General features: G+C 36.2%; 1 protein-coding gene across 1 annotated transcript in view; it reads left to right on the top strand.

The window, feature by feature from the left end:
• The first annotated feature begins 474 nt into the window (after positions 1-474).
• LOC138816384 (vomeronasal type-2 receptor 116-like) overlaps positions 475-17,669 on the top strand; it is a 36,984-nt gene continuing 19,789 nt past the window's right edge. Inside the window, exons 1-5 of the mRNA XM_070006091.1 lie at positions 475-543; positions 9,851-9,958; positions 10,686-10,849; positions 15,141-15,429; positions 16,583-17,389. Of these exons, the coding sequence (XP_069862192.1) occupies positions 475-543; positions 9,851-9,958; positions 10,686-10,849; positions 15,141-15,429; positions 16,583-17,389 (1,437 nt within the window). The remainder of the gene's footprint in view (positions 544-9,850; positions 9,959-10,685; positions 10,850-15,140; positions 15,430-16,582; positions 17,390-17,669) is intronic.

Consider the following 17,669-nt stretch of genomic DNA (forward strand, 5'->3'; position numbering starts at 1 on the left):
GTCCTAAAACCCATGATATTTCTAACATGTGATTTCAAAAAAGGATGGTGAAAACAGAATGGCATAGTGATATCACAATGTGAATGTGATGTCACAATATCATGTCATAATATTGTTAAGGGTGTTCAGAGGAAGATGGCAGAGGAGAAGCTGAAGGGCAAACAAGCTCTCTCATAGAGAGCAGTTTTAGTGTTCCAGTGAACAGTCCTAGGGTAGAGAATCACACCAAGTGTTCAATAACAGTACAGAGAGTTTGGCCAGAGAGGGAAAATCTAGGCAAGGAGACAGATCTGAACATTACCAGTAGCCGTGGCTGCAGCAGATGCAGAGGCAGTGGCAGCTGTAGCCTCCATACCTACAACAGAGAGAGTCCAGGACAAAGGTGCCTGAAACAGAGGACTAGGTGATTCTACTCACCACCAGAAAGAACTGAGAAGGCGCATATATCTTCATCCTGCAGATCGCAGACCAGTGATGACCCAGGAATCAAGTCTCTGGCTTGAGTTGAACCCTGACATCCTCACTCCTTATCAGGGAGCAGAGGTGAGAAGGCCAACCCTTGCCCCCCCACCCCACTGGAGATCTCCATTTTTGTGACTGACAAAGGCTGGGCTGAGCAGCTAGCTCAAACTCAGGCCTTGAAAGAAAACAAAAGAGTCATTTTGCAGGTCATAGGAACTAGAAGTTACCTACCAGGCTCAGTTCAACCGAGGGGAAAGTCACCCAGCCCAGGCCTCTAAAGATAGCTCTGCCCTAAGAAGAGTGACTTTCTTCACCGGGTAAACAGAGCCAAAGTCTGTCCCTCCCTGGAGCAGCCTAGACAAACCATTGAAATTCAGTAAACATAAACCCTGAGAATGGCTTCAAGCTGGGATCTGTGAGTGTCTCAGGAGCTAGCCCCTCAGGGAAAAGCTACTGTATACTGAAAGGCCTCAACCCTACCCAGAACCTAGCCTCATCACAGCATCTCCAAACTAAAGGAAACAGCCAACTCCCCCTGTTGTGATACTCAAAGAAGATCTCCCTCCCACTAAACTAGACTGGAAGGAGGATCACAAATTCCTGCCTAACACAGAGCATTTTCTGCCTGCCCAAACAAAATGACTTAAGAAACCAATCAGGCCATAGGAAAACCAAACACCACAAGCATACCAGAAACTCCACTAAGAGAATGGTTACAGACACAGGGGAGATATAGGGTCTTCCCATTCCCCCCCCAAAAAAAAAACCCAAAAAATCAAAGAACTCTTTTTTGAAACTTTTTTAAAATTTTTATTTTTAAGTGTTTTCTGTTACTCTTTTTATTCTCATAATTTTTATTTTTGGTGTGTGTTTGTGTGTGTGTGTGTGTGTGTGTGTGTGTGTGTGTGTGTGTGTGTGTGTGTGTGTGTGTGTGTGTGAGTGAGTGTGTGTGGTGTGTGTGTGTGTGTGTGTGTGTGTGTGTGTGTGTGTGTTTAAACTCTTTTGATCTTTTGGTCTTTTTTTGTTGTTTACATTTTTTCTCTTTCTTTTTTTCATCACTTAATTGTTGCTCTGCTCATGCCCAGATATATACCTGTTGTCAATTATTAGACCTTATTCCCAATTGTGTACATACTTCATCCAGAAATTTATTACTCAACAACCTCTTAGGCTTAATTTCTTTAATAGCAGTATTATCTCTTTATAACTACATAATTTTCAAGTAACTAATTATAAATATATTTTTATTGTGAAAATACTGAACAAAGGGTTTACAATTACATGGGCAAAATAATGAGTACATTTCTTATCAAGCATTGTAGCCTCCTCCTTTGTTTCCCTTTCTCATCCCTTGCCATCCCTCCCGTCCCCCCACCAACTCCCCCCCCAAAGTTGTAAAGTTCGTTTTTCGACATAACAACTTGTACATCTCATTATTGTAATGGGTCCACCTGTATCCTTATTTAAAAGGTTTGTTTTTTTCCCTTGCTTCCACAAATTTATGTTTCCTTTCTATCCCTCCCCTCCTGTCCTCCTATCATTTTCTTCTCAAAATAATATCTTTAAACTTATGTAATTTTAAGTGTTTCACTTCTTAAACCTAAATTTTTGTGTTTCCATTTTTTTTGTTTTTTTTAATCTCTCTCCTATCATTCTGTCCAATTCATTTCCCTCTCAAAGATTAGGACTTGGTTAAATTTACTCTCCTTTTACATCTCCACATGCCTCTAGTCTTATTTTTCCCCACATTTCTCCCTAAAGCTAATAATTTCTGGTTTTCCAAATCCTTCTTTGCTGTTCTTAACCCATTAATCAATGATTGTTTGATGTTGAATAGATTGTGTCTATTGAACTAGATTGTATCTTCAGCCATTTTGATTGTGCAACTATAGGACTCTGGTTGATGTTTGCCTTAAAATAGTGCTCTAGCACAAAATTGGTATTACTTTCATACAAAATGGGCAGAACAAGCCAGAAAAACACAAGAAAAATGGCAAGTCCAGGTATCTGAACTCCCACTCATGATAATCAGGTGACAGAATAGTTAATGAATAATCCAGAAAAAAGTTCCCCCAAAGCTCAACAAATACTACTGGTAAACATGGTAATTGAAATTATTGAAAACTTGCATAGGGAGCAAGAAGAGGCAAACAAAAAATTAATACAGGAATCTTATTAGCATTAAGAAGCTACTTAAATATAAATACAGGAGTTGTGTAAGCAGGGTGAGAACAGTCAAAGAGAAATACAAGAATCACGTGAGCAGGCTGAGAACAGTCATAGAGAATTACAGGAGTTGTGTAAAACATGAGGAAGCTAATCAAAGAGTATTGCAGGAATTGTAAGAGTGGGATGAGAATAGACAAAGAACCATAAAGGTATTCATGGAATCCATAAACTGACAGCAGATAGAATTCAGGAAGACCATAAATGAAATGCTGAATGGAGCCAGACAGAAGGAATGGCAGTCCAAGGAAAACATAACCAATCAACTGAGTGATTTGAGAATAAACACGGAACACCAAATTAAGGAAGTAAAGTTCCTAAAGATCTAAAACAAAGTTCCAACAAAGAATTTGAAGCCATCAAAGCTGACCAAGTAGAAGGAAAAGAAATTAAAAACAAGATAGAGAGACTTGACAGTAAGTTAGACCATGCAGAAGATCCAATCTCGGGGATTGAACACAGCCTAGATATTATAGAGAAAGAACATACAACTATCCAAGACAAATCCAAGAAATATGATAGAACTATTCAATATTTGGAAGACACTATCAGAAGGGCTAATCTGAGGATAAGGGGTGTGGAGGAGCACCTAGAGACAGAAGGTAATGGTCTAGGAAATTTATTTAACAGAATCCTAACAGAGAACTTCCCAAACATCCAAAAAGATATGCCTATTCAGATTCAAGAAGCTTTTAGAACCCCAAATAGACCAGACCAGAAAAGGACATCCCACCATCACATTATAATCCACAAAGCATCAATTCAGGCCAAGTAAAGGATCCTTAAGAGAAAAGATCAATTACCTATAGAGGAAAACCCATTAGAATCACCTCAGATTTCTCAGCAGAAATGATTCAAGCAAGAAGAGCCTGGAAGGATGTATGCCATGCCTTAAAGACAAACAACTGTCAACCAAGAATTCTGTACACAGCTAAACGCTCCTTCATAACCAAAGGTCAAATGAAAAGCATCCATAGCAAAGAAAAATTGAAACAATATATTTCCACCAAACCAGGCCTACTTAAGATGTTCCAAAATTAGAAAACCAAGAAGACCACAGTAAAGGCTAGGAAATGGCATCCAAGGGAATAAAATTAGAACTTAACACCAAAAGCCGCCAAAGAAAGTATTGTACCACATGGTGGCTGAACAACACATTGTTGAATCACCAGTGGGTCATGGGAGAGATTAGAACGGAAATTCACATATTCAAAACATTCAACAAAATGAACACACAAATTGTCAACTCCTCTGGGACACAGAAAATGCAGTACTCAGAGGCAAGTTTATAGATTTGAGTTCCTACATCAATAAATTACAAAGATCTGAAACCAACAATTTAATAAGACATCTGAACCTCCTTGAAAAAGAGCAGCAAGATAAACCCTAATCCAGTAGATGGTAAGAAATAATTAAAATTAAAATTAAATCAAAATTAAATGAATTAGAATCCCAAAACACCATAAAAAGAATCAACAAAACAGAGTTGATTCTTCAAAAAAAATTAACAAAATGGACAGACCCTTAGCAAATCTTATCAGAAAAAGAAGAGAACACACCCAAATAAACAAACTTAGAGATGAGAATGTAAAGATCACCACAGAAACAACCAAAATTCAGAACATTATAAGGGAATACTTCTCAAAGCTTTATGCTAATAAGTTTGAGAACCTGGCAAAAATGGAAGTTTTTCTAGCAAATATTGTCATGCCGAAACTAAACCAAGTTGAATTAAATCAACTTAACATGCCCCTATCAAGCATTGAAATAGAAGCAGCAATAAGAGACCTCCCATCTAAGAAAAGTCGGGACCAGATGGATTTACAACAGAATTCTACAAGGCCTTCAAAGCAGAGCTGACACCAATACCCCTACAACTCTTCAATGAAATTGAAAGAGGAAGTTGATTACTGCACTCATTCTATGAAGCCATCATGACCCTCATCCCAAAACCAGGCAAGGACTCATCAAAGAAAGAGAACTAGAGACCCATTTCTTTGATCTACATTGATGCAAAACTCCTCAACAAAATTTTAGCCAATCGACTTTAACAATTCCTCCAAAAAAACATACACCAAAATCAAACAAGTTTCATTTCAGGGATGCAAATCTGGTTCAATATATGCAAATCAATTAATATAATTCATCACATCAACAAGAGGAAGGATAAGAACCACATGTTTACCTCAATAGATGCAGAGAAAGCATTTGACAAGATCCAACACCACTTTATGATGAAGGCTCTGGAAAAACTATGAATCCAGTGAACCTTCGTCAATACAATAAAGGCTGCATATGACAAATCTAAAGCCAGCATTATACTTAATAGTTAAAAACTAAAGCCATTTCCTCTTAGCTCGCAAACAAGGAAAGGATGTCCACTCTCTCCACTTCTGTTCAATTTAGTATTAGGATGCCTATGTACAGCAATAAGACGAGATGGAAACATAAAAGTGATCAAAATAGGGAAAGATGATATAAAACTCTCCCTCTTGGCAGATGACATGGTCTTGTATTTAAGGAATCCCATGGACTCCAATCCCAAATTACTCATGCTGATTCAATACTTTGGCAAAGTAGCAGGGTATAAAATTAACTCTGAAAAATCAATGGCTTTTCTATATGCCAACATTGAGAAAAGTGTGGCTGAAATCAGGAAAGCAACTACATTCATAATAGCCCAACAAAAAATAAAATAACTAGGAATGAACTTAATCAAAGAACTGAGGGATCTTTATGAGGAAAAAAAACTGAAATAGGAAATCAAAACGGAACTTAGAAAGTTGAAAAATCTCTGATGCTCTTGGATTGGAAGGATCCACATCGTGAAAATGGCAATACTTCCCAAGGCTATCTACAAATTCAATGACATACCTATCAATATTCCAAGCTCATTCTTCAAGAAAATAGAAGAGTCAATCCAAAAAGTCATATGGAACAATAAAAGACCCCAAATAGCAAAAATGATACTTAATAGAAAGAACAGTGTTGGAGGAATATCAGTATCAATTTTCAAACTCTACTACCAAGCCATAATAATAAAAACATCTCGGTACTGGCACAAGAACAGACCTCACAACAAAAGGAATAGAATTGAAAACCCAGAAATGAACCCACAGACCTATAGCCACCTAATTTTCGATAAAGGAGCTAAAAAATAGAATGGAAAAAACCAACCTCTTCAGTAAATGGTGCTGGCAAAATTGGTTAATCACTTTTAGAAAACTAAAGCTAGATCCTTATATATCACCCTGCACAAGAATCAACTCCAAATGGATCAAAGACCTTGGAGTCAAGGCAGTAACCCTGAAAACATTACAGATCAAAATAGGAGAAACGATAGATCTCCTTGACATAGGCTGAAATTTTTTAATAGAAATCCAGAAACACAACAAATCAAAGAAAGGTTAGACAAATAGGATTGCATAAAATTCCAGAGCTTCTGCATGGCAAAGGCATAGTTAGCAATATCAATAGAAAGCCCACAGATTGAGAGAAGATCATCACTAGCCATACAACAGACAAGGGTCTCATATCTGAAATATACCTGGAACTCAAAAAACTACATCTCCCAACAACAAATCCTCAAAGAAACAACTGCCCAATAAATAAGTGGGCTAAAGACTTACAGAGAAACTTCTCTGAAGAGGAAATTAGAATGCCCAATAGACACATGAAGAAATGCTCTATTTCTCTAGACATAAAAGAAATGCAAATCAAAACAACATTGAGATTACACCCCACCCCAGTTAGAATGGCTATAATCAAAATCTCTAATCACAACAGATGCTGGAGGGGATGTGGATAGAAGGGAACTTTACTGCATTGTTGTTGAGAGTGAAAACTTGTTCAACTACTTTGGAAAGTAGTATGGAGTTTCCTCAAAAGACTCCACATAGAGCTCCTCTATGACCCAGAAATTACAGTTTGGGGCATCTACCCAAATGATCACAGACAAGGCAATACTAAAGCTATCAGCACAGTATGTTTATCACAGCATTATTTACCATAGTTAAGATATGGGACCCACCCAGCTGCCTCTCAGTAGATGAATGTATCAAGAAAATGTAGCATATTATATATATATATATATATATATATATATATATATATATATATATATATATATAGGAATTTTATGCTTCTATCAGAAATAAGTACATTGCTCCATTTTATAGGAAATGGAAAGACTTGGAAAAAATTATATTAAGTGAAGTAAGCCAGGCCCAAAGAAACATAGGTTCCACGGTTTACCTTATTTGCAATATCTAGTACATATGTAGGACAAACAGTAAAGGCCAAAAGCTATGTACATATGACCATATATGATGATGTTAAGTGAAATGAACCCCAAGATAGGGACACAAATATGTTTTTTCTTTCTTACTATAGTTTCTAATGTCTTTATAATGTGCCATGTAATTTTTTGTTGCTTTGCATGTTCTCCCCTCATGCTATAACCCCTACTGTCACTGTATTTGTTTTCATTGCCCTGCATCTACTTTAATTCAGGGAGCAGAAGGGAAAAAACAAAATGCTTAGAAAAGGATACAAGTTGACCGATATAACAATGAGATGTACAAGACATTATGTTGAAAATGAACTTTACAACTTCGGCAAGGGGGTGTGGTAGTTGTTCAGGTGGGACGGATGTAATGGTAGGGGGAAAACAAAGGAGGAGGCAAGTATTTAGTGATGATAAACTCTAGGGAGGAAGCCAGAGACAAAATGTTGTTAGTAGTTGTATTCTTTTCTGAAAGGATGACCTTTCTCTGTCATGAGAATGACTTGTCACAGAGTTAAACTTTAAGCTGCAGCCTCGTCCAGAGCTGAAAACAATACCCACCATTCTATGTCTTCTTCTTCCTGTAGAAAAAGACCCAATCCTCAGGGTTCTAGGGCACATCACAACACTTATGGCCTCTAGTGCTTGCCCATGTCCAACACACATACACACACATACACACACACACACACACACACACACACATACACACACACACTCACACACACACACACACACACACACACACACACCAACATGCTGAAGAAAATTATCCTCCCTTGATACCAAAGCATTCTTACTTTCTGAGTTGGTCCTATGATATGAAGTTCAAACTGGAGTTGAGAATTTCATTCTGTCTAGATGAGTCTTTGAGGACTTCACACCTACTGAACTCTTCAGGATTTCTAGTGTTAAAGAGAGTTCTCTATTTCCTGAAGCCCAGCAGAGCGTGGGTTTCCTGATCATCTTAGGAAACTACGCTCAGTTTCTAGAAATAACGCTTTTATGCTGTAGGTGCTCCATACATATGGACAACCAACCCCAGATATGTCTGTGTGACTAGAGTCTTCTCAGTCTGATCTCTGCTATCTTTGCTCTGTATATATCTAGGATAGGAAATTTCTTCCAGATAGAATCTGGTGTCTTCTTCATAAAAATGTCTTCTTTGTTTCTTGCCTCAGATAACTGAAACTATATGCAGAGAATGTTATACTTATAAGGAAAGAGAGGCACAGAAAAGTTTCCACAGCTGTGGACAGCACACTTCAAAGGACCAGCCTAAGCTAGCACCACCACTGTTTATGGACACGTGGTTCTGACATCAGCCAAAAGGGATGCTTCTCTGAGCACATACTTCACAAGCCTATTCCTTATGTTCTTCCTGCAGGTAAAGAGTCCCATGGTATTAGAATTGGCACTCACCTTTTGAACAGATAGTTCAGTATATGCTGGGTGTTAGCTAACTTATGGTAGGTGTACAGAAAGGGTGGGCTGTGAAGTCAAGTTCTACAACACCTTGTAATAGACTTAACCCTGTCCAGGTTAAAGTGACAATGTGTTGTACTGTGATATCCTAATGGCATTAGGGAAGACAAACTATACATACAATAATTCTAGCGGCATAGAGATACTCTATCTTTCACTCAAATAGCAGGTAAAATCTTTGTTGTACTATTCATTTTGAGCAGAAATGCCCTATTTTTGCCATTATTGTATGTGGAACATCTGCAATTATAATTCAATTCAATATCCCCTTAATTCTTACAAACACTTAATGGATACATACTTCATCTTAGAAGATTATTCTTTTACTGTTACGGTAAAAGTGATATACAGATGGCTTACTGTTAAGTAAGTCAATTAATGAATACATTTCTTTTTGAACAGCATCAACCCTACCCTTTCTTCCTCCATTTTTATCATCCCAATCTTGCTCACGAGTTGTAGTTCATTTTCAAAATAGTGTCTAGTGATTATCTCTGCTGCATTTTGTCCTACAATTTCTATGCTCCCCCTTTACACTCCCCAAAAGGGTTAAACTTACATACAAGACAAAATGTACAGAAAATAAAAACAAGACAAAGAAAACATAAACAAAATATCGAAACCTTCATTTCCAAGTCTTTGAGTTCATATCTATAAATATCATTTTATATGCTCATATGCAATCACTTATTGGGATTCATGACCCTCTTTAGAATATCCTCCTTGGGTCTCACAGTGTGAATTATTGGAGTCCAGTATAATTTATCATGTGTTTTTGTGTATTTTTTTGTCTTTTTCCATCCAGTGTATTTTTGGCTTTTATCATCCAGCGTGTTTACTTTTAACTTATATGAATATTCTAGTTAGAAAAAAGGAGGGAAACCATGCAACCTATGTCTCTGTGGGTATGGCTTACTTTACTTAATATAATTTTTTCCACATTTTTCCATTTCCTTCTGAGTGGCACAGTATTATTCTGTCTTATGGAAGCATATAATTCCATTGTGTCCTTTTTTGATGCATTTGTCTTTTGTGGGACTTTACTCAGAGTCCTGGAAGCAATTGCTGTCTGCAGAGAGAGAGAGAGAGAGAGAGAGAGAGAGAGAGAGAGAGAGAGAGAGAGAGAGAGAGAGAGAGAGAGAGAGAGAGAGAGAGAGAGAGAGAGAGAGAGAGAAAGAGAGAGAGAGAGAGAGAGAGAGAGAGAGAGAGCACCAGGCAGCCATGCCCCTGGGTGTATAGACCCCACATGTGTACACACAAGGCCAGCCCATGTGCTGATTAAATGCTTCTTTTCACAGAGGTTCTTTAGGGACACACTTGCAGCCATCTTCCCTGGACACCGTGTCCAAGTACCAAGGATGCCCTATATTGTGAATGATCATTGTTTTTCAGCACCCTGATGTTTATGAGCTAAAACTTGAGATAAAGCACTACAATATGGACAAAAATGGAAAATTTCGTTTAGGTAGTAACTTCCTGATTAAAACTCCAAATAGCTCAGTAAACAAGAACAAGAAATACCAACTGGGATTATATCAAACTAAAAACTTTTAGCACAACAAAGTAAACAATCAATAGATCAGGAACATTGTTGCTTCCTTAGGCAATGGTAAATGGATGCATTTGTAGAGACCTCTGTATATTGAATCTGGATTGTAACCTGCTTGAATCAACCAGCAATGTTCTGTAGCTGTTTTGGATAATAGGTGTGTGAATTTACCATCTTGGTATGATGCAATAATATCTTTCATTGACATCTCACTGGCATAATTTTTTTGGCCATTTCACCATGCACCTGAAATGGCATATTCTGATGCAATCCGGTTGCGTCATCCCAAATAACTTTGATGCAAATAGTTCCTTGACACAGATATTAGAGCAAATACATCAAAGACAACTTCATCCCTGGGGCATCACTATCTGCTGTCCTGGAGGAAATCACATTACTTAGGATGAAGAAGGAGAATCTGCAAACATGTTTTCAATTCATGTTTTTCTCTGCATTCAGGGCCACAGATGCAGAGCCCCAGGGAAGTTTTACCCATTATTCCTGAGGATTCACAGAGGCTTTAATGAAAGATGCGCTACAGTGTACCTCTCTGTCAATAAAAAGACACATAGACACCAATAAAAAGATTTATGAATATATATACCTGACAGCCAGAATTTCACCTAGGCAGGTGCGTCAAAAATGAGCCTTTTGATGTTCACAATTGTTCTTCTCCAGCTTCCCCTCCTTATCAGGTCCTGTGCTGGCACTGGCTGCTTTTCTACTATGAAGCAACAAGCACACATGGATGGAGATGTAATGATTGCTGGGTTTTTCCCTCTCTACACTTTGGGAACAGATCGCAGTCAAAGTGATGATTCTGGAGATGGACAGAACAAGCCGTAAGTAACTCATCATTGTATTTCCATTTACAAATTTGTTCTCAGGATGGGCAATGGTAACTCCAAGTGCACACATAAATGCTCTGTGTCTTCCCATCCTTTTGCTAGAGAAACACCTCAGTTTCATTATTTTATCTCGCATCTACTTTTGAGCGGTTTTCTGCCTACAAGTAAGAGAGAAATCTAGTTTCCATCCAAGTATATTCTTCTTTCTATGATGGTAAGCTCTTCGTGATATTTACTTCAGTTTTATCTACCTTTTGATTTGTAGAACGTCCTCTTTGCTTGATTGATTATTGCTTCTGTGTTTTCATACTCTATTTCCTTTTCTTTTTGAATTTAATTTTAATATAAAGATGATTATAGAGAGGTTATAGCTATGTAAGTCAGGTAAAGAATACATTTCTTGTTGAACAATGTTACGCCTCCACATGTTTCCTCCCACTTCTTGATCGCCTGACTCCTCTTCTGCTCCAAGATGTAAAATTCATTTCCAAAGCAGTGTCTAGTAAGTATTACTGTTAAATTGGCATACCTTTTGTCTCACTGTTTCTACTTGATTATTTCATTCCTTTTACTAACTTGTGGAAGTTTTTACCATTTCCTAAATTTTCTATAGCCATAGTTTTTTTAATTTTCTTTTATCTTCATTATTTTATTTTCAATTTTTAAAAATTACATTGTAAAGAATATATACAAAGGGGTTAAATAATTAAGCTAGTGAGTATATTTCTTTTTGAACAGTGTCACTCCCTCCCTCATTCTCCTTCAGTTTCTCCTATCCCGACTACTCTCCCTGACAAGGGGTATAGTTTATGCCATATTGTCTAATGTGTATCATTGCTTAATTGTTTCACCTTTTGTCCCACCCTTTCTGTTTTTCATTCTCTTCCACAAATTAGATAAGCTTATATGCAAAACAGAGGGTAGAGGAATAACAAACAGGACAAGAGGGGATTATACCAAAGAAAAAGCGAAAGGAAAAATGGAAAAAGAGGAAAAAGAAGAACAGAAAACAGTACAATAAAAAAATCAATTTGTTTCTAGTTCTTTCAGATGCAGTGCAGGTGCTTCAGCTAATTATCTGTTCTCTTGACTTATAGGAAAGGTTATGTTTTCCTTTTATTCCCCTTTTTCTATACCAATATGGTTTTCATTTTATTTATTTCATTTTATTTTCATTTATTTTCATTTATTTTCATTTATTTATGGTTTTCATTATATTTATTTCTTGAAATTTGCCTTGAAAACAATTCACTTTATCATCCATTAATCATTTAATTAAATTGAATAATCTTAATTATTATTTTACTACTTAATTTTGGTTAATGGATAATTCATGTAATTTTCATGTTATATGCTTATTTTCCTTTTTAATTTCTATCCTTACTATATGTGTTTGTATATATGCTCAATATACTTTCAACATTTTAAAAATCTGGATGGCTTTGTGTCCCATCCCATGATTGTTTGCTTGGAGAGAAGTTTTACTCAGAAGTTGAATGAGGTGTTCAGCTGGTGTATGTGAGGATCTTCTGATCAAGTTTGAAATTTAGATCTGCTGCCTCCCTGTTGATTTTGTCAGAATGATCCATCCATAAAATCTTCAGCTATTATTATATTGAGGACTATCAAAGTCTGCTTAACATAGTTTAGTGATTGTATAGTATGTAAATACACATTTTGAATTGCTATTTCATCTTGTAAACTTGATATCTTCATCATTACATTACAAAATGTCACTTCATTGCTTTGATTAAAGTCTATTGGATATGTTATACACACTCCTAATTTCTTTTGTATTTCAATTGTATTTTCTGACCTTTCTTATTCTCACTGAGGGCCACTGATGGTGAAGTGAGTTTCTTGTCATCAACGTTTCCTTTGGCCTTGGGTTTTTATTCATTCATCCATTTTAGCTCTTACTGGTAGAATTTCATGCATTTACCTTTGCAGTCATTGTTGACAGGTCACAATTCCTTATTGCTATTATGTAATTTGTTCTCCATGTTAATTGAAGCTTCTTCGACTTTTTCTCTCCTTCAGTGGTTATGAAGGAAGTTCAATAGTAGTGTCTTTTGATTACTGGATTATGTGCTTTCATTTGCTGTTATATATTTTCTGGTAATTACTGGGCTGAAAATAGATGATAAGAAGCTATTTTGGAATAACAACTCTCTGGGATGAGGAGGATGAAATAAAAAGAGAAAATAAACATACAAGCAATAGAGGGCTATGATCAAAGTCCATAAATGAATGTTCAGAAATGTCATAATGAAATCTTTTAATTTAATTTTAAATTAAATCTTTCATTTAATATATTAAGATGAAATGTTAAAGACAAACAGGAACTGCAACTGCATTATATTCCTCTTATCATTTGTAATATTGGATATCCAATTTTAGATTCTACAGTAATTACAAGATGTAATTATATTAACAATTTTCCCTCTGCATAAAAATTGTGTGTGTGATTTTGCTAGCACATTTACAATGTTAGAGTATTTTCAACTAGTTTTATAGCCACTTTGACTAGTAGGTTTTACACATTCTTGAATATTTTTATTACTCATCTATGGTTCAATCTTTTGCACAAAATGCTTTTCTGTTAACTATGTAAAAATAACTATTTATTTTTGTATACAGTAGTTCCATAAACATTTAACATTTCCCATTTAAAAACTTCTTCAAACAGCTGTCTACCCATTCTGATTTTCTCACAAAGTGGTCATATTACATGTGCATTAAATTTGGATGACAAATAGAATACTTTTGTTGTTTTTTTGTGGAACAGGTGTGTGGGAGTATATTCTTTTAATTGTACTTGTCTGGGAATATCTTTACCCTTTTATCCTTCACTTCTAATGGATGTCTTTGCTGGCAACAGTAATCTTAGTACCCAATTTATCCATTTTTGTCCCTAATATTTTAAAGATTGTCTGCCGTGCTCTCCAGGATTCTATGGATTCTAATGTGGAGTCAGCCATTAGGAAAACAGAGGAATACCTATGTGTTATGAGTTCCATTTATAGCTTCTGTACACGAGTGTGTGTTGTGGTCAAATATTTGATTAAGCTTTCATCTCTAGCTATCTCATATTTCTATCATTGTCTACATTAGGAAAGTTAAATTCTGCCATTGCTTCTTAGAACAAGCATTTTAACTTTTGTCATTCTCAACCATTTACTAAATCCTCAATACACTAATATTTGCTTTTTCAAAATAGTGTTGTCAGCTTTTGACCAATCATTTTCCACACGTCTTCATTCTTCTTTCAGGTTCCTCCTATATATGCATATGTTCAATTAGACTTTATTCAAGCTTACTATTTGTTTCTGTTTAGAAGACATCATTAACATGATAGGCTTCCAAATTGAAATTTCAAGTATGTGTATACCATGAGTTAAACAAGTTAAGCCTCACATTTTTATTTCTTCCTAGCCTCCATTATTTCCTTTTTAAACAATATGTATTGATTCAATATTATTTCTTTAGAATGTGTGTGTACACATACTCACACCATTGCACAGACATAACAGAGAGAGAGAGAGCAAAGTGTTGATTCTCTTTATTCCTCTGTAGTCTTTCTAGAATCTCAACCTAACAATGTTGGGAAGGCAATAGAGATTACTGCATTTTACAATGATGGCCTTGAATCTTTGGATTTCAATGTATGGCTTACAATTCTTTCATTACTCTTCATGTTGGAGATTTCTTTCTCCATTATGATGTGCTTGTAGTTAGATTCATCCCCTTTGTTTTATTACATAAATAAGAATAAAATTCCTTCACCTGGTATTTGAGCTGTCTTCTGGCTGATATTGCAGGAAGAGCTGTTCAATATTTCAGGTCTGTTAGTTAGAGAAACTTAATATAGAATCTTCCTTAAATAACTATTGAAGATGTATTACTTAGCCCAGCCTGCCTTATAACCACATAAGATAAACTGGGTGACCGAAAACACAAGATTTTTCACACAGTGGAGCTAGTTACTCGAAGATAAAAAGCAAGAGAATATTTGGTGTCTCATGAAAGACTATTCCATGTTTAATGGGCAACATTAGTGTTTGCTGTGGTGCATGTGATTATGGGGAATAAGCAAGCTCTCTCTTAAGTTTCTTAATCTTATGCATGACAAATTCCCTTCATGTCCTTAATCCCATAGAGAAGCATAAAAGACTATATTTGCATTCCATCATAGTTGGGATAATGCTTTAACATATTCATTGGCAGAGAAGCAAGTACTTAGTCCATCAAATTGATGTTTTAAATTTCTATGCTCATTATGCAGGTTTATCTTCAACACCTACCAGTTTGTTTTGGCCTTGGCTTTTGCTATTGAAGAGATCAATGAAAATCCTCATATTTTACATAACTTGACGCTAGGATTTAATATCTGTAATGCTCATATGGAAACTTGGAAAACATTTAAAAATCCCTTCACGAGCCTCTTTGGGAAGGACAACCTTCCAAACTACTCCTGTGTGAGAGTGAGCAAGTCTATAGCAGTACTGACAGGACCATCAGGATTATTATCTTCCCAGATTGGTATATTGCTGAACCTGTACAGGTTTCCCCAGGTGAGAGTGGGAGGAGTGAAGGGATATAAAAAAGTATCTAATTTGGTGCCATTTCATCTGTTAGAAGATAATTATAGGAAGATACTGGATTTATGAGGCTATCAAATTTTGTGATATCAAGAGTAAGTATTCAAAGTAATAGAGATCCACACTACCATTTTTAGTAAAGGGACTGGAAAAGTTAGAGCCACAAAGAGATTGTTTGGACTTTTAAGCATTGTCAATAATTTTCTTAAAAAATCAGGAAATGGAAAAATGACTTTAAAGTATAGCAATATGTTGAGCTGTGTCCTGATGGCTAACTGTAAACCAAGCTACTAAGGAGAAATCTCTAATTAACCAACAAAAAGCAGGAAGTAATGTGTGGTTTGAGTGATAGAGAGGTAGCTTTGAGGGAGAAAGCCAAGGAAGTGCACGAGGCCTTGAGTTCATGCTCCTACAATAGTACACACACACACACTCTCTCTCTCACTCACACACACACACATGTGTGCACATGCACGTAAGATATTATGTTGAATGATATAACTCAGACTCACAAAGGGAAAGGGACATGTGTTCTCTCATATGTGAAAGTTAAATCTAAAATATGAACATGTAATATAAAATAAATATAGGACACACACATATCCATTTACAAATAGATTTGATTAATCTGTAAACTATGGTACACATAGAGGTGGAATCCCATGGTATAACATTTCTGATCAACAAAGAGATATAAAAAACTAGCACTAGAACATTGAAGCATAACTTGTCTGGGGAGAGTTGTTAGAGGGATGTGCAAAGGGGCAGAGAAATATGGAGTAGATGTTGGGAAAATACAACGTATCACATATATGTATGTATATGTCTATATATAGATATTTAGATATATATACATATTCAGATGTGTGTGTGTGAAAATGGACCTAGGAAAGTCAAGGAATGGGTAGAGTTGCTATAAATTGAATGAGTTGATGGAAATAGTGACAAAGATCAAGGAGCTTTGTAGGAACAAATTGAAATGTACAACTATTAAAAACAATTTTTTAAACTAAGAAAAATCTACCTTCCACCTACTTCAAATGGTTATTTAATACATATCATAAGTGAGATCATAATGGATAGAAATCTTCTCATTCATGAAACATTCAATTTTCATTCCGTTTAGCTTACATTTGGGCCTTTTGATCATGCTCTGAGTGACCATAAAAACTTTCCTGCTCTGTATCAGATGGCCTCAAAGGACACATCGATAGCCATTGCCCTGATCTCCTTACTCCTTCATTTCAGCTGGAACTGGGTTGGACTATTGACCTCACAAGATGAGAATGGCTTGTGGATTCTTCCTGAATTAAAAGAAGAGATGGACAAGAATAGAATTTGTGTAGACTTTGAGCTAGCAATCCCAACCTCTGGTTTGGCATATGTTTTTAAAGTCATGGCACTTTATAAACAGATTAATAAATCTTCAGCAAACGTCCTCATCATACATGGTGATAATGAAGCCTTACTAGATATGGTAAGATGTATTGAGCAATTTTTAGTAAAAGGAAAAGTTTGTATCATGAACTCACAGCTAGAGTTCACCATGAGGAGGAAATATTTTGTATTAGGTTCATTACATGTACCTCTCATTTTTTCACACCATCATCCAGATATTTTGGGATTCACAGATTTTGTAAAGGCAGTTAACCCTTTCAAATATCCAGAAGACTTTTTCCTAGCAAGGCTATGGTTTCTGTCTTTTAATTGTTCAGATTCAGAGTCAGACTGTGTAACGTGGGAGAACTGTCCTCATGAAGCCTCCTTGGATTTGTTGCCTGGACACATTTTTGACACGACTATGTCTGGAGACAGTTACCATATATACAATGCTGTGTATGCTGTGGCCCAGGCTCTCCATGAGCTGCTTCTTCATCAAACAGAAGCACAAACAGTGGGAAAGAGGGAAGGGGCAGTGACTTCCCCTGCACAGGTAAGGCCTTCTGTGTTAGATCACATACCCCATAGGCAATGTCACTTCCTAGATAGTTTTCATGCCATATAAAATTTAAGCATTTTTGGTATGTTTTCCAAAAACCAACAAATAATGTTTGTTTAAATGTCTGTGAAGTACTCTGGACGTATTTTAGTGCTCTTCAGGAAAAGCAGGCCATAACATGGATCAAGTGAGTTCCATGTTTCATAAATTCTTTTAATTACAAATAGCCTCAACATATTCATAGGAGATAGTTTTCCGTATTTTTTATTGTCAA

This window comes from Dipodomys merriami, unplaced genomic scaffold (genome assembly GCF_024711535.1).
Source record: "Dipodomys merriami isolate MVZ:Mamm:240054 unplaced genomic scaffold, mDipMer1.0.p SCAF_695, whole genome shotgun sequence".
NCBI classification, from domain to species: domain Eukaryota; kingdom Metazoa; phylum Chordata; class Mammalia; order Rodentia; family Heteromyidae; genus Dipodomys; species Dipodomys merriami.